At 41.5% G+C, this 22,093-nt stretch overlaps 2 protein-coding genes across 3 annotated transcripts in view; one reads left to right on the top strand and one right to left on the bottom strand.

Annotated features, from left to right (window-relative positions):
- Nucleotides 1-7,711, top strand: part of LOC126999235 (elongation factor Ts, mitochondrial-like) — a 33,956-nt gene extending 26,245 nt beyond the window's left edge. The window contains 1 exon segment of the mRNA XM_050861620.1: nucleotides 5,895-7,711. Within this exon segment, the coding sequence (XP_050717577.1) occupies nucleotides 5,895-6,088 (194 nt within the window). The 3' untranslated portion in view covers nucleotides 6,089-7,711.
- Nucleotides 7,712-12,274: 4,563 nt separating this feature from the next.
- The window catches only part of LOC126999236 (RNA-binding protein PNO1-like), a 34,691-nt gene continuing 24,872 nt past the window's right edge, over nucleotides 12,275-22,093 (bottom strand). For both annotated transcript variants that reach the window (XM_050861621.1, XM_050861622.1), the window contains exons 3-7: nucleotides 21,394-21,485; nucleotides 20,598-20,703; nucleotides 19,786-19,930; nucleotides 13,621-13,812; nucleotides 12,275-12,445 (exon numbers count right to left, since the gene is read on the bottom strand). In XM_050861621.1, the coding sequence (XP_050717578.1) occupies nucleotides 12,378-12,445; nucleotides 13,621-13,812; nucleotides 19,786-19,930; nucleotides 20,598-20,703; nucleotides 21,394-21,485 (603 nt within the window). In that variant the 3' untranslated portion in view covers nucleotides 12,275-12,377. The remainder of the gene's footprint in view (nucleotides 12,446-13,620; nucleotides 13,813-19,785; nucleotides 19,931-20,597; nucleotides 20,704-21,393; nucleotides 21,486-22,093) is intronic.

A 22,093-nucleotide genomic window follows, 5' to 3' on the forward strand; every position in this document is an offset into this window, starting at 1 on the left:
ACATTTGATGTCAGTTGAGTGGGATGAGTGAACAGTGAACAGTGAGGTGCGGCGAGTCATCATGGCGTCCCAAGATGGACGGCATGAGAGAGGAGGAGGGCAAGGCCGAGCCTGGCGCGGGTGATGTAAACCGGGCCAGATGGACTTAATCGCTGTCATGCTGGCTGGTATGGGGCAGGAAATGGCAGTGGGTGAGGAGGGAGAGCGGGATGAGGATTCAGCAGACAATAGTCACGACGACGATGACGACCAGTCAGAGGAAGAGGAAGGAGGCACGTGAGGCGGAGAGTGATGGGTGACGGGAGCGCTGAGGGGGGACGGTGGCCAACGCAAGTGTCGAGTGTTGAAAGTGAAGTACAAATGTAAATAAAATGAGAAGGTGTGTTTTTGTTGTGTCCATGACCTACTAATGTATTAATAATGTTTTTTTAAGGTTAAACAAAATCCCCAAAATAGGCAGACTTTCCCAGTGTCCAGGAATGTAACCCCCCCTATTACTATTGTTTCTTATGGGGAAATTATGTTTGAATAAAGCGATTTTAAATAACACGACATCTCCAGGAACGTGACCCTTGTGTTGATCAAGAGGTGACTGTAAACATTGCCTCAGCACTCCTCACATTATTATTATAAAAATTCTTTAAAAATCATCATTTTGGTTTAAAATGAAATGGTTCATACCATAATTTAGGTGAACAACATGGATTTTAAAAATCCACATACATTATGGATATCCCAATTATCATAACCAATTTCTAAATTGGGGTATAAAAATTTTGCAATAAAATTGATTTATTTTTCAATACAAAAAAATAAAATATTATTATACAGCTAGGTCATACAATTAATACAGCTAGGTCATACAATTAAAATGAATACAAACAATAACTTGGTGAGTCAAGAGGAAAGTGCAGTACACATCGCTAAACTTTGAATGAGATTTACTCAAACTAGGTTGTGGTGATGTCGCCTTTACCTCTGGACGCCTCATATATACTTTATTAAGCATTTCTTATTTATATTAAGCATATATTAATATATATTAAACTAATGAATGAAAATATCAAACGGTCATAAAAATTGGATCATAAGTACAAGCAGCCTTTCTTTGTTGGCTAGGATGGGCATTAGTGTCACTCTCCTCACCAGAGTTGTGCAAATGAAGTAGATGCTCTCAGCATCACTGTTAATGACAGCCTGCTGATAGGCTCATGATGAGGGTGGCATATACTGTCTGACACATTGTGCCAACACAAAACATTAGGGTTGTACATCACTCAGGATTTGAAAACTGCACTCATAAGAGATAGTAAGTCACCCACCAAGCCACTCAAGAGGCACTTTGCAGTTTATGTGTTAAACAACTGTAGTATACTAGGTAACTCTTAGGCACTGCAAGTGTTTCATGTTGGTGTCTTGATGGGACACTGAAAATCAGCAAACCTCCAGGATATAGGGCCGGTCTTACAGTCCTTTCGAGAGAGGCAAAACGAAAACGCGCACCAGGTTCGTTGGCTGGTGTACGAGAGCCAGGCGCCCGTCTTACACTCAAAGATTTACGCTCCCCAACGAGACCCGCACCGAACCTAAATCGTCGGCAGTGTTGGTATAACTGGTCGGGCGAGGTTGGCGAGCGTGAGCGTGAAAACGTAAACAAAGTCACGTGATTTATCAGCGCGTACCATGAACTGTGCAGCGACCACTGTTGTTTTTCTCGAGATAAATCATGTTTTCAGCATTACCTCGTCTCCAGGTAGAGTTGTGGGCATGCCTCAAAGCTGCGTGCGGCCTCTGTGTTTGTCCGCCTTACTTGTCCTTGAGTCTGTGGTGGGTAATAATAATAATAATAACAGGGCCAGTGTGACCTCTCTGCTACCCGCAGTTTATCTTCCCAAAGTTTTCCTAGATACCCATTAGTTAGTCAGCCCAAAAGGGTGCATGAACAGTTGGGTGAGCTGCGTGTCAACTGATCAAGCTGAGATTCATACACGGACACACGGATTTACTGCTGAACCTGCTAACCAATGCACCAGTGTTTCTTTAATCTTCTCCTGGGCATTTTTGACATGCAGCCCTCCCAGCTGTTCACTCTCCTTTTCAGTGTAATAAAAAAGGGGGAGTAGAGGATAAAACACCCCAAGGACGAATATTTACAAAGTCTTTGGCAAATATTTTAGCTCTGCCACTTCAAAATATCATGTACTCTTCCAAACTGTGGGCAAAGGGCAAAAATAAATGCTCTTTAACCATATTATGAAAGTGTACATTATAAGTAACTAACCTAAGCAGACGTAACATAACCAAACCAAAACCAAAAGTGTTTTAATTATGTTTTACCATGTAGATATCATTACAAAATAAAATTTCTACAGTGTAGATACTTTTCCTTGTAGATAACAAGCCAAAGTATGGTGTAGATATTTTTGTTCTTGTAGATAACGAGCCAAAGTAGCACCTAACCACTGCACTGACAGTGCTGGCAGGGTTATGTTAGGTTTGCTTAGATTAGTTAGTCTTCTTTAGTACTTCTATTGAACTACTTGTTTGTGTATTTTCTTCAAATTATAATGGTTTTGAGTATTATTAATCTGAAAACAGTAAGAAAAAAAGCAGGGGAAATTGTTTCTTCACTCAAGAATTGGATACTTGGGAAAACCTGGGAAAAGTAAACTGATGACTCCTGTCACCCTAGCCATGTCCCAGGATAATTAGTTCTTACCAACAACCAGCTCTAGGGCCAGTGAGATGGAGATGAGCAATGAGGCCACATGCAGTTATAGCATATGCCCCTAACTCTACCTTTATTTATTTAGCTTGGGGTACACATCACAATGTCATCCACAAATATTATGGTCCACGGAGACTGCTGCCTGACCTCATCCGTCAGCCTGTACCACTACTGAGAATGAATAGGCTGATTCTAGGTGTAGTCCAACCTTGACCAAACAGACGTAACCTAACCAAACCTAACTACTGCGGCCACCGCCCCGACTGTCCAGTGCACTGACAGTGCTGGTACGGTTATGTTAGGTTTGCTTTGATTAGTTAGTTTTCTTTATTACTTCTATTGAATTACTTATTTGTATATTTGTTTAAATTATAATGGTTTTGAGTATTATTAATCTAAAAATACTAAAAAATAAAACAGGGAATTGTTTCTACACTCAAAGAAATGGATATTTGGGATAACCTGGGGAAAGTAAACTGATAACTCTCCTGTCATACTACCCACGTCCCAGGATAAATAGTTCTTACCAACAACCCGCTCTAGGGCCAATAAGATGGAGATGAGCAATGAGGCCACATGCCGCTAAAGCATATGCCCCCAACTTTACCTTTATTAATTTAGCATGGGGTAAAGAATTTATCATTATTTTATATTAATATTTTATTGATAATATAGTTTTATTTAGCCTTAATGCACGTGATGAAAAAAGGATTACACAGTCTAATAATTTATTTTTCCATGTTGAAAATACAGGTAAATTTATTACCAAATAAAGATTTTCTTACAGCAAAAGGTCTTTTATGATATCTGTAACTTGACTGCTCTTTGATGCTATAAATGGACACAGTCATCACAGGACAGCCCAGGGGTTTGTCCTGGAGCAGAAATATCGGATGATCGTGTCACCATCCTCCCTACATTTCATCTGGCCTGTACGGTACTCTTTTCTTCCTTTCTGTAGCACACGTTCCATTGCTTTGTTCTGTTAAGCCCTAGTATTTGAACTTATCTATCTTTGCCAACTCCACTCACTGAAACCTCACTGTACCATTTCCGTAGGGCTCACTCACATGTACTCAGTCTTGCTCCTGCTGATTTCCATCCCTCTTTTACAGTGCATACCTCCACCTCTCTAGTTCATTTTCAGTTTCTTCCCTGCCCTCATTAAATATCACAATGTCATCCACAAATATCATGCATGGTCTACAGAGACTGCTGCCTGACCTCATCCGTCAGCCTGTACATCACTACTGAGAATGAGCGGATTGATCCTAGGTGTAGTCTAACCTTGACCCTGACACTCTTTGTAACTCCTGCCATACCAGCAAGATCATAAACTTTTTCGGACACATGGTGTGCTTCCTCGGATAGAGAGATTATATGTAGAAAGGGTACCAGGTATATCAGTTGACATCTCCAATAGCCCTGCTACCTGATGACAACAATTTATATGCAGTCATCTATGGTGAAGAAGAAATTGCTTGTGACCAGGTATTTCACTGTGACAAGCATCTTAAGATTCAGAAGAATTCCACATCCTGTGGGAGAGACATATATGTACATAAAGTATTATTAAAAAAAAAATGCTGTCATGTTGAAATTAGGATGAAAATAACTAAATGTTGGGTGTGCAGAAAACAAGAGAATTGAGAAAGAAACAAGCTGGAAAATTTAAACAAAAGTACAATATAACAGTGACTGAGGGACAGAGTGATGAATGGAAGAACGAATTTTAATGCTAATGCAGCTATAGCGTATGCCCCCAACTTTAACTTTTTTAAACTGAAAGATAGGAAGGGGGCCGAGCCGAACCTAACCTGCACAATCCTACATAAGCTACCAGAAGAGTTTGGCCTGACCTGAGTGATATATTTCAGAGACACTGACTTCATTTTTGGGGTAACCTATGATGCTTTATCGTATGAAAATAATTGTTGCACCAGAATACAACGATGAGAACAATGAACTGAAATATTTACAGAATAACAACACAGCTATTTCAAGAGAATATAAAAAAATCTCCTTAACTGCCATTCTCATAAATTACTCGGAAATGAATATTGTAGTAAGTATTTTAAATAAGTGAGAAAAATCATCTTACTGCTGTGGAAACTAGCTGTGAAGTAGCTGTCAGGGCAAATGACACTATCTTAGAGCTGCAGCTCAACATTAGGATAGTAACCTATCACTGCTAGGGATAATAACCTATTGCTGCTAAAATAAAATATGGCGACTTAATAGATTGAGACATAAATGATTCCACGGAACTAAGCAAACCTTATAATTAGTAACCTAATGCCGTTTAACTGAATCTATCAGAGCTAAAATAGTTACCTTTCACTGTAAGACAGTAGACTATCACCTCTTATCTAGTTATTCATAACACAAACAGTCGTACTGATTAGTACATAAAAATACAACACAAATAAACCGGTGACCACCCGTGATGGGTGTAATTCTATAGTTTTTGTTTTTCCTCCCCCTCTGCCTGGGACCAACTATTATGAATAGTTCATTATACCTTGAATGTTTTTTGGGTGCAGTCTTATATATTCTTAATATTTCATAATAGAATTCACGTTGACTGAGTGCCACCAAATTCACAAGTATGCAATGGTTTGTTAACCCTATCAGCACACCCATATGAGCCACGAAAACAACTACATACAACATTTTCAAAAAGGAATGTCAATAGATAAATAAAACACTAGATATACTTACCGAAAATATCCATTGCGTTGGCTGAGACGGCAGACTCTGTTGTGCTGGCGGTGTACGATACGCTGCCCAATAAAATGTTTGTACAACAAAAATAAAGGTGTTTTGAATAATTATTTGCCTTGTATATGCTTTCTGCATGCTCGGTATGTCATATCATTGCAGATTTACTCATTTACTTTGAATTTATTGGTTACAAATCTCGTTTTCGTCACCTCAACCGCTCCCCAAAATCTCCTTTCCAAAACGAAAGCAAAGGCTTTCGTTCGCTGGCTAGCGAATGAAAACGGGTGACTGTAAGACCAGCCCATAGTTGTCCTTCTAATATTTTAGTTCCCTTAGCCACTGGGTATCTGTATATGTTGACCACTGCTAAATGCAAAACATAAAAAGGATGAGAGACAGGGAAGGAGAGAGGCCTATTTGTTCTTATGTTATGCTCTTTCAGGGATGAACCCCAAAACCATTGGCATGGAGTCCGACCCCAAGGCTGAGAATCCTGATGAGGAGAAAGTATTGGTGCACCAGGAGTTTCTGAGTGACCCAGAAGTGACGGTGAGCGAGGTGTTGCATCGCGAGGGATTGAACATAGTGGACTTTGTGCGTTACGAAGCAGGAGAAACCCAGGATAAGGCAGAATAGTGAAGCATGGGTGGTGGTGGTGGTGGTGAGGGTTGCTTTGGCTACAGGGGTAGAAATAAACTTTTCTTGAAGGTAGTCAGTTGGGCTTGTAAGTAATGTTGAGTATTCGCTGTAGCCTTTTCTAACATCACCATGTGACAACAGCTTAATCACCTCATTCTTATTGGTTATGTTATGATCTGTTCTCTTGATATATTTCCGGCCACAGGAGAAAAATGCAATTAAATGTACTTTTTATCATCAACATTCTATGAAGGATTGAAAGATACCAAAGTGCGATGACACAGCTGGCCACTTTATGCTGTCACCGTGAGCGAGATAGAGGTAAAGGAAGGAAGCTTTTGCCATAGGGGGAAGCTTTGTTGATAGACTGCAGCCCTGTCTGAAGTCTGAGCCATTTACTAATGCAAGATACTCTCACCCCTTTTATATTTTATTTGACTTGAGTGGCCAGGCTTGTGTGAATTTGACCCTTTGACTGTGTGTTAGGCCAGGAACCCACTCACCCACCCCCTTCAGCCTTGTATGCAGTCTCCTCTCAGGGTAGGGACAAGGCCATCTTTGATGCTGTTTCTGATAAAGACTTCCTTGCATTAAAACTGTGCAGTGTGTCCATGTAGTCAGGTTTGGGCATCTGTGTGTGCTCTTTCTGAGGTGGACAAGAACCCTTACAACAGTATTTTTGTAGAGACAAGGATTACAATAGCTGAGACTTGGAGGCTCAGCAAAGCCAGATGCCAGTCACATAAACACCAGGGCAGGGCAGGGCAGGGCAGGGCACACATTGATATTTAGGCATCTTAAGCTGCATACCATTGGTTTAATTATAATTGTGCATGTCAGTGAGCAGGGTAGCTCAGCACAACACAAGTACAGATTTGAGCCCACCTGCACAGCTCTCTCTTTTTACCGGCCCATAGCACTGGTAGACTTTCTCGATGGGATTTGTTGGTCAGCCCCAGCCCGTTAGTGGCATGGGTAAATATATTTTATAGTGGCATTATTCTTGCTTGGCTTGTGCTGCTCCCCAGAACTCCTTTTGATCATCTTGAGATAGTTAGTTTTTCCAAAGTCTGGGTTGATAGCTGTTCATCAGGACAGCATGTTGGTTGTCTTTGGGCACTCGGCCATGGCTGAAAATTATCGACTTGTAGCATCAGGTAAGATTTGAATGTGGTTCAGTTCACCACGCCTGCACCCTGACCACCCAGCCACCGCCTTTCCTTCAAAGCTGCAGCAGAGAAATGGTAATTTGCTTCTCAGTGTCATTCATCAAGGCACTTTTAGAGGCTGTCAGCTGTCCAGGAATGCTGTATGGCATGACATGGCATGACTTACAGAATATGAAAAGTGCTTAGACGAGATATCATCATTATGACATCACACAAAACTCATAAAGATGAGCAAACATTCTGCCATTTCATGATGAGTATGTTTTTATATTTTTTAAATACCTGCTGAAATGCTAGCCTTTTTGTTTGACAGAACCACACAGAATGACAGGCTGGGTCTCAATATGACTTGCACTGTGTCGTGTTAGGTTAGCAGTGTTGTCAACATTTGTTCAGGTGCATCTCAACACCTTCTTGTGCCTCTTCTTAATTAAAACTCTGATATGAGTGACTCATATTATTATTGTCATCCTTCTTTCTTACATCATTTGTCCAGCTACTTCACAGTAAATCCCTCTTCACAGTCTTCTGTACTCGGCAGGGCAGGTCGGAGATTTTGCCTTTGCAGCGGTGCTTCATGAATGGTGTTTGGGAATTCATCCACTATGTCACATTTCCTTTCTGTGTTCTGTTGGTCAAAAGGTGTCCAGTTATTGATTCAGAGTTTTCTATGTTTGGTTCCTGCTGCTTTCATGTTCATGTAGGTTTGGCACTGCCATGAAGTGTGGCAAGTCATCTTTTTCAGCATCACATTTTTTCTCTTCACTGATGTGTCTTCCTCTATCCTTTAGTGGCAAGCATTTTGCTGTGGCTTTGTAAAAGATGGCTGACCCAGGCCTATTGTCATGAATGCTGTGGCTTTGTAAAAGATGGCTGACCCAGGCCTATTGTCATGAAAAATTCTTCATATGATTTTTCTCCTCTGCTGGTAATAGTTCAGGAGTTTACTTGCTGTTCACGTATCTTCATTTTTCTGTGTCCTACTTTCTTGTTTTCTCCTTTAGCTGCTCTTTGGTCAGGGTTTTGATGTCATGTATGCATGCTGACACTTGTCTCTTGGAAGTATTTCTTTGTTGTCTATCCAGGTGGCATTATTATCCTGCATTATTGTGGTCAGGAGCTTCTTGACTGGGCATTTGTTTCAGTTTTCAAGTTCTTCTATATTGTATTCTCCCACCTGTTCTTTTTATTTTTGATGCTTCTATTTCACCTTTTGAGGTACAATTTGTGCCTTATATACACTTGGCCCTCAATTTAACGTATTAAAAGGGGGGAAGGGTGGTCCGTTGCTTGAAAATACTTATATATGATAAATGCCGGTTTACAATAAAATTACTGTTAACCCCTTCACTACAGCCAGGCCAAAACAGCGCCCCGCGCTCTATCCGGGATCGCCGCGCGTGCCAAATTTCAAATGTCACTATTGAATATAACAAGTTTTCAGCCATAAACTTGACATAATCATCATGTATTATATATGAAAACATGCAGAATTAAATGGTGCACATAAAGAAACATAAATTAACCTGTAAACTGCGCCAGACATCTCAAGATGCTATGAGTTAGACTGTGCCAGACATCTTAAGATGACGCATGTTTTGGCTAAAGCGAACCAGGACGCAGTATGCGCGTCCTCAGTTATGGTATGTGGCACGCAAGGACGCAGTATAGGTGTCCTTGTGTTGAAGGGGTTAAAAAAAAATGCAAAATGATACCAACAAACCTAATAATAAACGTAGGTATATAGTTCTTTTATTGTGTATGTTGTCTGCACATTGTCTGTATACGTTGTCTGTATAGGTGGTGTTCACAACTCGTCCCGTTCAAGCTCTCTCTGTCCGAGCTCCGCTAGAGGACCAACAAAACAAACTGCTTCTTCTTCTTCTTTTGACCTGTTCTGTGTTGGTGCTGTAAGACATGCACAGCCTAACTAGCCCCATAGAACACTCCAAAAGAAGCCATCTCCACCTTCGCCTCCGCTCCGCCGACATGTGTTGTATTGTTGGCCTTCCAGTGATCAAGGGTCGACAGTGGGGCCGCCGCAGCCGCAAAACAACTCACAGAGAGAGGTTCAACATGCATACTGTCTATTCATTTCACTCACCTCTCACACTCAGAAGTGGACACACTAATTGAACAAAACCAGGTAAATTAATGTTTTTCCTGGTGTGTATTCCCCCCATACGCATGCGTGGTGGGCGTGACTTGTTTTTGCAAGGAGGTATTTCTCGCAACACAGGCCCATGAATTGGACCACACACACCGCCACCATGTCCCGTCCCACGCTTTGTATTTCCGCCACCCCAAACCGCGAGCCAAATAAATTTAAGCAAACCTGACTTAACCTAACCTACCTAACGGGAGGTGGGAGGGGGGCTTCACCCTCCTCGACCTCCTTAACCCGTGGGCTTCGGCTATGGGAAAGGCAGAAGTGAACGTGAAACGGCAACATTACACTGCATTTTGAGACTAAGAAAAGAGCATGGAACGTATATCAGAGTACTTCTCTCATAACCATAAAGCCGTTAGAAATATTTACTTATACTCAAACTCCATTATTTTGCGGGGGGGGTTTGTTACAAAATAAATAGTCTCGTGACACGTGGCATCTAGCCGAGAGTCGCTTGTTGTCTACTTTAGAGAATTTGACAAGTGATTACAGTATGGATAGCTAATTCAGTCTGCCATGACCTTACAGCACCACCTATGACAAATAAGCCCACCTCAACATCAATCACCCACCACAATGACCCAGGGCATGCATAGTGGGTTGCTCCATGCCACCACCGCCTACAATTAGCGTGAATTAAGCGTTTTGAGCCGAGCCCCAAATGGGGTCCGCCGTTTCAGCGGACCGACTTGCGGGAGCCCAAAAATGGGTCCGCCGACACTGCCGGGTTAAGGGAGGCGATGCAGGCAGTTTTGATGAAAAATATCACTTTCTGTGAGTGGGGTTTTGAAGTTTCTGAAGCTGGTGTCACACCGGACAAATCCATTTGTCCGTTGAGATTTTGTGGTCCGTTAAATCAAGGGCCGAGTGTATTTTAGTGCTCAAATTTTTTTGTGTATACACTTCTATTACCTTTAGTTTTTTTGTCTGTTTCTGGAAGGGTGATCATGTTTACTTCTAGCGAGACTCCAGTTTTCCAGTATGTTTTGCCAATTGGTATTTCATTGTAGCTTTATGAAGTGCTTGACTATGAGTGGTTAGTGGGAAATAAAAAGGGAATTCTTGTCTGTCCCCACATCTAAATTGCTTCAGCCTAAGCCTTGTACCGTGCTGTTCAGGACGTTTTGGCCTGTTTCTTGTCAAGTGCACACATCATAGCAGCGCTTGAAGATGGCAGTGAGTCCAGTGATGACGTGCTATGGTAGGGCATTCTGCTTGTTTATGATTCGGATGAAGAACCAGTTCCCTTTCAATGTTGCCCTCCTGTGGTTGGGTATGAAAATTTTTTGGGAGTGGCCTCTCCTTGGAGCAGCTTATAGGCTTCTGTTGTGTTCTCCCATGTTCTGTCATGCAGTGTCCGAATGCCAAGTTCCCTGCGCCTTTCTTCATATTGGAGATGTCCATGTCCTTCCAACACTCTTGTTACCCTTCACTGCTCTGCAGCACCTGGATGTCCCTCACCAACTATGGGGACCAACATTGCATTCCATAGGCAAGAATGGGCCACACCAGGGACAGATACAACCGAAGTAAAATGTCTTTTGAAGATGGTGAAATTTCTTGATTACTCCAAGTCTGCTAGGACTGTAAGTAAGGAAGGACTCCAGCTTCAGTGAGGTGTTTTACTGGCTGCTTGTTGTTAACCCGTCCGCTGCAATTGGCACAGATTTGGCCTTCACTGGTATCATCATTTCATCGACGCCTGCTCCTAGGAGCTCCCACCAGGGGATGGCCACGGCAGAAGAGTTTCCAACTTTCTCTATCCAGGTAGCCTGATCAACATTATATTCCCAGATCTTTCTCTGCCTCTGTGGTGGATAGTGAAGTGTTTCCCATGTGGAATTGGTATGCTGGATTTCCCCTCCCAAGGTGCATGACTTTACATTTTTCTTCATTGAATTGTAGGAGCCACTTTTTGTTCCATTCCTGTAGCTTGGTGATTTATAGTAGAAAATCTGCAGTCAAGGGGTTAAAGGGAATAGACTACTCTGTTCTTGTCATTTTGCAGCCTATTATATAGTCTTCAAAGAAACCTTAAGCTTACCGTAAAACTGAAACAAGTACACTTCCTTAGCATCACCGACTCAAGATGTAGTTAGCATTCCATGTAGTTTTGTCAAGTATTCATTTATGAAAATGCAAGAAACATACTACAAATGGTGCCTTATGCCACGACTTTATTTGATTTTACAATAATCCTGGATACAGGATGGTCATCGAGATACCACATACATAATTTACACAGAATAAAAATTTGTCTAAAGCAAAACTTTTACACCCAAAGCAGGTACTCGTCAAATATTGTAATATAGATTTTATTTTTTAGGTCCACTTCTTGATTTTACAGTGCTTTCTCATGCAAGAATTTAATGAGGATAATTTTCAGTCATTTATTTTGTATTGTTTATCAATACATAAAAACAAGCATGATCAACTACGTTTTTATTAACAATAGTATCACTTACAGTATTGAAGAGTAATTGTTACAAGTCCCAGAGACACAGTTTAATTTACAAGATTTGAAAGAATACTTCCAGCTTCGTGGGCACAACGACCTAGTCACTGGTGACATCTGCTGGCTGGCAACTCTGAATATACTTCATTGGTGAAGTGGTACCAAAGTTAAGGGGGGTGCTACATCACACTTGCCATTTAAGATTTGTCAAATTAATAGTCTCCAAGTCACCCAGTATTTTTTTTTCCCCTCAGCTTATACTATTCATCTTTCTCAGCCACAATATTGGAATGCTGAAGATTGTACGTAGGTATCATTTAGTTAAATAGTACGATGTAAAAATTACTTGTTAGGTATAAGGAATGAGGATTTTGGTAATGAAACTGAAGTTGAATAACCAATAATTTTATTTACGATTATCATAACACCTAACCACATTAATAACTTTTGGATAATATACTTTCAGAGGCATTTCCCTACGTTCCGTCAAAATCAGAACCGATCTCTGACCTTTTCAGCAAACGCTTTCAGGTTACCATAAACTTTAGAAGGTGGACTCCCTGCAAAGAGAGAAAAGTAGATTAGATTTGTAATAGCTGTAGTAGTAGTAATAATGATGATGGTTGTAATAGTAACACTTGCCAATACAATTCTCCTCCTTTTATCAAAACTTATGTCAGTCAATCAAAACTACTATCACCTTTCCTGCTCCTCATTACCTGGGGCATACACACACACAGGCATATTTATCTAGCACTATTTACCCCATCCACACACACTCCATATATTTGCAGGACATCAAAAAAAACTCATCACAGTCATAAGCCTACTCCAGGTCAATAAAAACAGCATTCAGCTTCCAATCCTTCTATGAAAGGGAAAGGGAAAGTTTGGGGAATATGCTATAGCTGCATGTGGCCCAGGTGCTCATCTCTGTCACACTGGCCCTTGAGCTGATGACAAGTACCCATTACCCCAGGACACAGAGCTAGAGTTACATCTGGGGTACCACAATTTACCTTCCCCAGGTTTTTCCAAGTACCAATTTATCAACCAGCCTGAAAGGGAGGATGAACAGCTAGGTGATCTGCACACTATCTGCCTGAACCGAGATTCATAGCTAGGGACGCTAACCACTGTACCCTTCTTTTGCTACTTCTCATATAATTTTCAGTTCGGGCCACTCAGCGCCCAGCTCATCTAGCTCTTCATCCTTTTTCGGACTGATTTATAGGGTACCTGGGAACACCTGGGAAAAGTAAATTGTGGTAACTATAACGTCACAACTGCCCTGTCATGGGTTAATAGGTTTTTACGCACCACAGACTCCACTGAGTACCAGGAAGACAGATGAACATCGAGGCCACAAGCAGCTTAGTGTTAGCCCCCAACTTCAATTAACTATTATCATAACTATTTTGCAAGTGTCACTCTTTCCTCCCCCATTTCTTAACTTCTTTCCAAAGGACCATTTTTTCTCAAGATATTTTGCTGATATCTTTCCACCAAATTCCTTATCTATTTTTTACCTAACTAACTCATCCAACACTTACTTTCTTTCCCATCAAAACAATCCAACCAATGCATTATTTTCTATCACTCCCTCACATTCAAGAAGTTTCTAACAACTTTTTTCCTTCACTATTTCCCATACTATTCTAGAGCCCCACCAATCTTACCTATCTACAGTACATCTTTGTCTAGCAAGTAAGCCTAACACATCTCTGGAACTCACCAAGTATAAGATTACAAATGGCTCTGCGTGCGATCTGTATGTTCTGGTAGGAGCCAAGTATGTGTACCCGGGAGTCAGCCAGCACAATGCGGGTGCGTGTCGCGTTCTCGATGGTGAATCGTGTCTTGCCGCCCTTCCCTGCCACACGACCAATGGCACGAGAGAGGTGGTCACCCTGCAGGGACTGTTTCACTGTGGAGGGTAGGGTGTTCTCATTATTAGAGCTTGTAAATGGAGTCTAGGATATTTTAAAATGCTGTTGCTTATTGGGCAGTAGCTTGAGGCAACCTGTCTCCAGCACATCCTAGACTAGCTTCCACATCACACGTTGTACATCTGTTCTCTGTAGCTCACCTATGGCAAGGAAGACCGACTTCACTTCACTGCTGGAGAGCAAAACAATAGTGGATTAAAACTGTTAGAAGCTCATAATGACTTTAAATAAAATAAATAATGCAAGGTGTGAGTTGGAGGACAGCAGCCAGTGGGAAGGCCTAGAAAGAAGTGGAGTGGGTGTGTGATGGAAGATATGAATATATTGGGGATAGAGGAAGATATGGCACAAGATTGGGAGATGTGGAGAACAGTCATCGCTTGTCCAACCCCCTCTTAAATGGGAAAATATGGACTTTAAACAACAATGATGAAGGCAAAGATGAGGTCATTAACCCTTAGAGTATGGGTGGCGATATATTTCTCTGGATGCTGTGCATGGGGAAAATTTACATTTAAAAGAGGTGGAAATGGTGTCTTTCTTCTTTGTAATAAATTTATATTCATCTAGTATACATGGTGGTGTAATAAATCTTCTCTCCTAATAATAATAAAAAAGTTATGACAGCCAAAAATACTGCGCATTTTTTCGTGGTCGTGACGGGTCGTGGGGAAGCACCCCACTCTCTCTCTCCTTCTCTCTCTCTCTCCCTGCTGACCAGACACATGCGACAGGACACGAGGACTGAAGCCTAACGTAATCGTTTGTTTGTTTATTTGTGTGTGTGTTATTTTCTTGTACCTAATGCAAGTATAGGATTATTATGAGATGGAAAGAGAGAGATCAACAAGTTACAACTAGAATATGCGTTCGTTACTCATAACAGTGTTATGACGGCTTGACAAGGCAGTCCCGTATGCCCCCGCCCAAGTGTACCCCCCCCCCCCAAAAAAAAAAAAAGATGAATAAAGATAAATAAAAAGTAAAGATGCAAAAGCACAAAAAAGACAAAAAAGTTGGTGATGCGCCCATTCTCTCTCTCTCTCTCTCTCTCTCTCTCTCTCTCTCTCTCTCTCTCTCTCTCTCTCTCTCTCTCTCAAAAGCGATAAGACACCCTTGTTTCTCTCTCTCTCTAACTCTCTCTCTCTCTCTCTCTCTCTCTCTCCATGACTGAGTCAAAATTTTCCATTTTATGACATACAATATATGTATATCTGCACTAACACATCATGTACACACACACACACACACACACACATGCGCAACTGAGAGAAATAGGCATTCTTTGTCAACCCAGTGAGAGGAGCGCCCTCTTGCTGCAGTAATCCTAGGCTTGTGTGCAGCACAAGCCGCCATGATGCGCGGCACAAGTCGCCATGATGCACGGCATAAGTCGCCATGGTGCGCGGCGCAAGTTGCCATGATGCACGGCACAAGCCGCGAAAGCCCTTACTTTAGCAGACGTCACCATGTTGATACAGGGCAAGTGTGTTGTTTACGTTGTGGATGCGGATACGGGCAACTGACCTTGGCCGTGTGTGACACACACCCGGAAAATTTGGATTTGCCGGTTGTCCAAGTGTGATACTGCCTTAAGGCAGCGAGGCCGCTGACCGGGTGAGCGCCGGCGATGACGTCATCGGACTCCCAGTGAATCACAAGCGTGTTTTCAGAGCTCAGCCAATCGTAGGTTTTTTTTTTTTTTAATGTGAGTGATTATTTTGAGTAATTATCAAACCCAAAAGTCAGACCCACGTGTGCACCAAATAATTTTTTTCATATTGGTTACTTTATTCAATTAGCGCGAATTCAGTTAGCGCGACCCCGTTCATCCACCTAATTCTCACGCTAAATGGGGCTCTCTACTGTATATACGATCCCCGTATGGGTGGGGCATGTGGCAGCGCACTTATATAAACGATCGCCATAATGTAAGGGTTAACGTTAACACTGCTTCCTTCCCTTCCTTGCTGCATTATCCAAGATCTGACATGAATGTATTCTAGAGAACTGTGTCACTTTTTAAGCTATATGTTATTTTATTTACAAGACCCGCATCATCACCACCAACTTTCCCTTACAAATGTCAATCAAGGACCAACACTAACGAGATCAGTATTCTTGTTACAATTTGTACATTTATACTTTGCTGATGTGATGCTCTCCTGCACCCTTGTACCTGTACTTGTGTTTATCATGCTGCAATAAGCTAGTTGTGCTGTTGTTCTCAGACATATATATTAGATCGAGGGTTGTTAAGATATTCACCCTCTTTCATCACAGCAAGCAAGGCAGAATGAATAACTTAACAGCCGTAGAATAACCCATCACTCAGCACTGTCAAGAATTATTTCCACTTGGATGTGAACATGTGATGAAGACTGTCGGTGTGTAATTGATAGGTTTGGGCAGCCATCAACTCACCACTAAAATGCTGTGGCCAAAGGATTACTTTCGCATTCACCCGTGGACGAAAACACTGGTCCACCTTACAATCATTGTGCCTCAGTAACCCCTCTCTACACATAAAAGTCTCCTCTCCTCTCCTTATCCCTTGCCAGTTCTCCCTTTCTCACCCTCCATTCTCCTCTCCAGTTCATTCTCTACTCCCCTGCCAGTTTATCCTCCCTTCTCCCTAGTTCATCCTCCACTCCCCTCCCTCTCCCTTTATTCCTCCCCTGCCTCTTCATCCTCCATTATCTTGCCGGTCAGAAAGGGTTTAAAGCCCAGTGGATAAGCATTATTGTCCAAAACTGTACAAGCCTGTAAGGAAATGATGAACCAGTGTACATGTGTGAACTGATGACTGTTAGATACAAACTCTGTAAATCTTACAACTCTGTACATACCCTGTAAAGAAATTATACTGTAAGAAATAACTGAACAAAGACTTTGAGTAACCTAACAGAGAGCATCCCAGCCAGGCCCAAGGGAAGCCATCATCTAATTGCCAATAAGCTACTTCTGGGTACATACCTTGCAAAGAAATGTTGAAAAAAACAAAGAACCTAGATTAACCCGAGCAACCTAACTAACAAGAGTGATAGTGACATGAAGATGTAGTTGTGGGGAGGATGCTGTGGATATCTAGCAAGGCAGCTGTGTCAAGTGTCAAATGACAGATGAACCGAGGAAAAGAGATCTCAAGAGCTTTAGGAGATAAACTTACCAGTAAAGGTATATAGAAGGGTTCTACATTAGAGGATGACAAAACTTGACAAAATTGCAGGTGATGAGTGTAGAGGATTTCAGAGAGGGAGGGGAACAGATCTTTGCATTGAAATTGATAGCTGAAACAAACCTAGAGAAAGGTGAGAAGCTGTTTGCTGCATTTATGGACCTGGAGGCTTATGAAGATTAACAGGTAGGGTTTCTGGGATGTCCAGAAGATAAATGGTCCTGGAGGATGTCTACTTGAACGGATCAGGTCTAATTACAAAGAGGCATGGAAAGTTCAGAGTTGCATTGGCACTCACTCATGTGAAATGCGTGTGAAGTCACCATGGCTGTTTAATATCTACATGAATAGTTGTATAAGGGAAATGAAAGCCAGATAAGCAGATTTGGGCTGCAAGTAAAAGGTACAGAACAGTCCATGGTGGCAGGTCTGTTCCATGATGATACACTGTGTGAAGAAACTAGAACGATTTTGGTTCAATCTGACCAGGTAAGTGGAGGAAAATGAAAGTAAATGAAGCTGTGTAATTTGAATGGGTAAGAGAGATCATTGATTATGTAAAGTCATATGAAATTGGGACAGTGTAAGATTTGGTTGGGGGAAGAGAAGATAGCAGACATGATTGATTTGAAGTACTTGGGGACAGGTTTATGCAATTACAGCAACAAGGAGGAAGAGAGCAGGGAAGGCCATAGGTGACAGGTGCACTGAAAAAGGAAGAAAGTATGAAAGTATGTAAGGAAGAAGTATGAGCATGGAGGTAAAGAAGGGTATAAGATATGGCATTATTCTCCATTCTCTATCAGGTAATCCTCCTATCTCCTCTCTCCCTTCACTCTCCTCCCCTGCCTCATCCTTCTAGCCCCTCCTTCACTGGATGGACTACCTCAATACCATCAGACATATATGTGGAATGTAGCACTGTGGAAAACTATATAGAGGTGCACATGGTGTGGCGATGAGATGGAGATGGTTGTGAATAAGTGTATGATCTTTGGTAAGGGTGTAACAGCAAAGGGGAAGGATTATGGAGTGGCTGAATAAATGAAATGTGGTGCTCTGAGATGGCTTACAACTTTAGACATATGATAAGAATGAATGAGGATGACTGTCAAGAATGTATGAGGGCAAAATTGAGGGAAAAAGTGTTAACCCCTTGACTGTTGATTTCCTACAAGAAGGCATCACCAAGCTACAGGAATGGAACAAAAAGTGCCTGCTACAATTCAATGAATAAAATGTAAAGTCATGTACCTTGGGAGGGGATATCCAGCCAGGGGTGTGGAGTCAGAGTTAAAATTTTCCGACTCTGACTCTGGGAAATTTTAAAGTTGCGACTCCGGCCCCATGCCCCTCCCCCTCTACTGCATTTATTTATTTTATTTTATTTATTTATTTATTTATTTATTTTTTTTTTTTTGTGCTGCATGTAGCACCAGTACTCTCTCTTGAGGTCCTTTTTCCTACATGTATTTACATCCAAATTACGTGTACCCTATATAGACAACGTCCAGATAATGTACACAATATAAACTATAAACTTACATTTATTAGATTTGTCGTTATTATTATATGTATTTTTAAATTTCCGCCTCTACTAATGGACTTTCGGCATCTTGGGAGTAAGAGTAAGGTACCCCAGTTAGTCTGCAAAACCTAGGGTCTACTAGCAGGTCCTGCCCGAACGTCGTTTTGTTTAAAGTAGTTTTGTTACGTTTTAATGAAAAAATGTAAAATAAAAGAAATGAAAATATGTAGCACAAGATTATCATACTCCAAACTTATGACAGTAAACGATTGTGTGTGTGTGTGTGTGTGTGTCATTTTCATCAGCCAACTGCTATAATCACAGAATATTAAATGATCTTACCAGTGTAAATTAATAAAATAGTGGCAGTCAGTGACGTGGTCTATCTCAGATAAGTGTTTATCAACTGCTAAGCAGCATCGATCAGCCAATCAGATTGAGACTTGAGGGTGGAGACGCGTATGAGTACTACAGGAATCAGACACATTCGGTACAGGATGTTTCATGTGTTTTGGGTAAGCTTTCTCCGACATCGTCTAGATATTTATCTCAATGATCTACAATCTACATAATTATTTAATGAGGCAAAATATCATGAAATATATCAATTTTAGACACACAAAAGAAAAATCCACGTTCAATCAATATTCCCGCCATAATAACTTAACCCATTATGCTTGCCTGAATGTCTGCCAACAGGAGCCCCTACAAAAGTTAATTTCTCCAACAAACTTGTGGGAATGACCCACAAAGTAGCAAAACTGGCTTTGCGCTCAAATATCATGGCGGTAACGGGCTGGGATTGCCATAGAGGCCGCTCAAGAAAGCCTACGGGCACTATAGGCAGCACTTGAAAAAAAAAAAAAAACTTCACAACCACATTACACGATAAATGATTAGTACGTAAAGGAGTCGGAGTCATGGGTATTTTTACCGACTCCGACTCCGGCCAAAAGTAGCCGACTCCACCCTGTATCCACCACAGAGACAGAGAAAGACCTGGGACTATATGTTACCAGGCTACCAGAGAAGGCCAAATCTGTGCCAATCGCAGTGGACGGGTTAAGAAGAGACTACCTGTGAAATGGATCAGTGGAGTGGATAAATAGTGGAGAGAATTGGTAGGTGAGGAATTGAATGTGCTGTTAAAAGTGCTGGAGCGGGGCAATTTGAATATCTCTGCATCGCCACAGATTGAGATGCTGGAACAGGGCATAAAACCATGTGTATTGCATCGTGTCTTACCATCCTTAATATCAAAGGTCTCGAGGTACAGGTCGTCCAGCCTGATAAGGGCGAGGGAATCTTCTATGTCAAAACCATACACAAACGCCGTCACGAAGTCCGCTGCCTTCTGGATGCTGTTTGGGTCTTCAGTTTCCTTGCCCGTCTGTGGGGGCGAAAAGAAGGCAGTGAGCTGGGTTCAAAAAGGTAGGGAGGTATAAGTAGTGATAGTGGTTATGGCTATTATGGAAGGCATGGAACCTGTTTTGTAGTTCCAGGAGTAATAAATCAATAATAGTAGTAGGAGTGGAAGTAGCTGTATTAGTTGCATTAGTAATAGTAGTAGAAAAAGTAGTAGCAGCAGATGTGGAAGTAGTTATAGTAGTATTGGAAGTAGTTGCAGAAGTTGTAGAAGTAGTAGTAGTTGCAGTAGTAGTACAGTAAACCCTGTATCGATTTAAATAAAACAGGTGTCATGTGTTTTAATGGTATAAAAAAATGGTTTTATCAAAGAGTGCATGTAAATGTGCTAAATGTGCTTCTAAAAACATTACAGAGACCATCTAAGGATTGTGAAAACCAACTATATAAAGAAGGGATGAATAAACTTGTAAAAGGTAAATATATACTCATGGAGGAAATTAAAGTCTTGCAGTATGATCAGGGAGGAGGGGATAGAGGCATGCAGTCAGCCAGATCAGGAGTGGTGAGGATGAGAACAGCAACACAAGGTGGCCTGAGAAGCAACACTGCAGCATGTTTGAAGAGGTTGAGGGCGATGCATTAGGGAGAGTTCATGTAGCGAATGGCCGCCACCACAAACAGGCACTCACTCTGATCTCAACATTTTTTGTCTTTAGGTTGAAGCGAACTTCCAGCTTGAGGTGCTCGACGAGGGGTGTGTACACCTTCTCCCAGTTGTCCTTGAGTGGCGTGTATCTGTGGATGTGAACATAATTACATCTCTCACTTAACACAGTTGCCAACACCAAACTCAGTCCTCAGACCTAACTGGCTGGCCTATAGGTTAAAAGGAAAAAGTTTGAAAAGTTTCCTTTAGTCTGCGCAACATCTGTGGTCGTAGGCCAGAGAGAGACAGAAGGGGAAGGAATTATAAGAGAAGGGAACAGATCTCAGGAGATGGGACACAACCCCCGATTAATACCTGGTACCCTTTTACTGCTGGGTGGACAGGGGCGTAGGGTATCGGAAAAGCTGAGGTGAAAAGGATCAAGCCCATTACCAGATTTTCTAAATGCAGTAATAGTACTAATAGCAACTTGGGCTTTTCACAGAATTAAGTCAACAAATTACAATTTCAGCCGTAAAAGTGATATATATATATATATATATATATATATATATATATATATATATATATATATATATATATATATATATATATATATATATATATATATATATATATATATATATATATATATATATAATTAACCAAGCCTTCATAAACGGGTCAAAACAGACAAATCAGCTATGTTAGTGTTGATGAAGACTAATACAATGTTTAAGAAATCAGGCAATTGTGTTAACGACTGTAGTGAGGACGTGGATAGATGGGAGGAGAGATGGATGCATGGATTGGCGGATGGATGAGTGACTCATGCACACCTGTTGTTTGGGACGGGAATCTTTCGTGACTCGGCCAGCTGCAGCTTCTCCTTCTTGGCTGGTGGGAAGAACGGTCGAGAGGTTTTGGTGTCCTGAAAAACAATGACATCAAGCTAAGGCTTTTATTTAATCTGATTTTTTATTTGACAAAGTATAAATGCAATATGCAGTAGACCCTCCATATGGGACGTTTCTTTTAGAGGATTTTCTTATATGCACACACGAGCTGACTCATATCATGCTAACACACACACACACACACACACACACACACACACACACACACACACAAAAAAAAAAAAAAAAAAAAAAAAAAACGAACCGAAATGAGGACCATGTTAAAAGATGGAAAATTGGATTGGAGAAAGGTCACAAGAGGAGTGCCAAAGGGATCAGTGTTAGCATCAATAATGTTATTAATACGAATGTTATTGGACGAAAACAGCCATTGTGACACCGCCTTAAGGCAGTGAAGCCGCTGATAGGGTGAGCGTCGGCGATGATGTCACCGGACTCCCAGCAAATCATAAGCGTGTTTTCAGAACTGTCAGCCAATCGTAAGGCAGCCGCCTTCAAATGTGGCTTCAAAACGACCCGTTCTCTCTTCCCGTTTCCTCTCTCTCTCTCTCTCTCTCTCTCTCTCTCTCTCTCTCTCTCTCTCTTGCCATAGGCCATAGCCACAATGTTTGGAGGAAAACGT

This window comes from Eriocheir sinensis, chromosome 16 (genome assembly GCF_024679095.1).
Source record: "Eriocheir sinensis breed Jianghai 21 chromosome 16, ASM2467909v1, whole genome shotgun sequence".
Taxonomy (NCBI): domain Eukaryota; kingdom Metazoa; phylum Arthropoda; class Malacostraca; order Decapoda; family Varunidae; genus Eriocheir; species Eriocheir sinensis.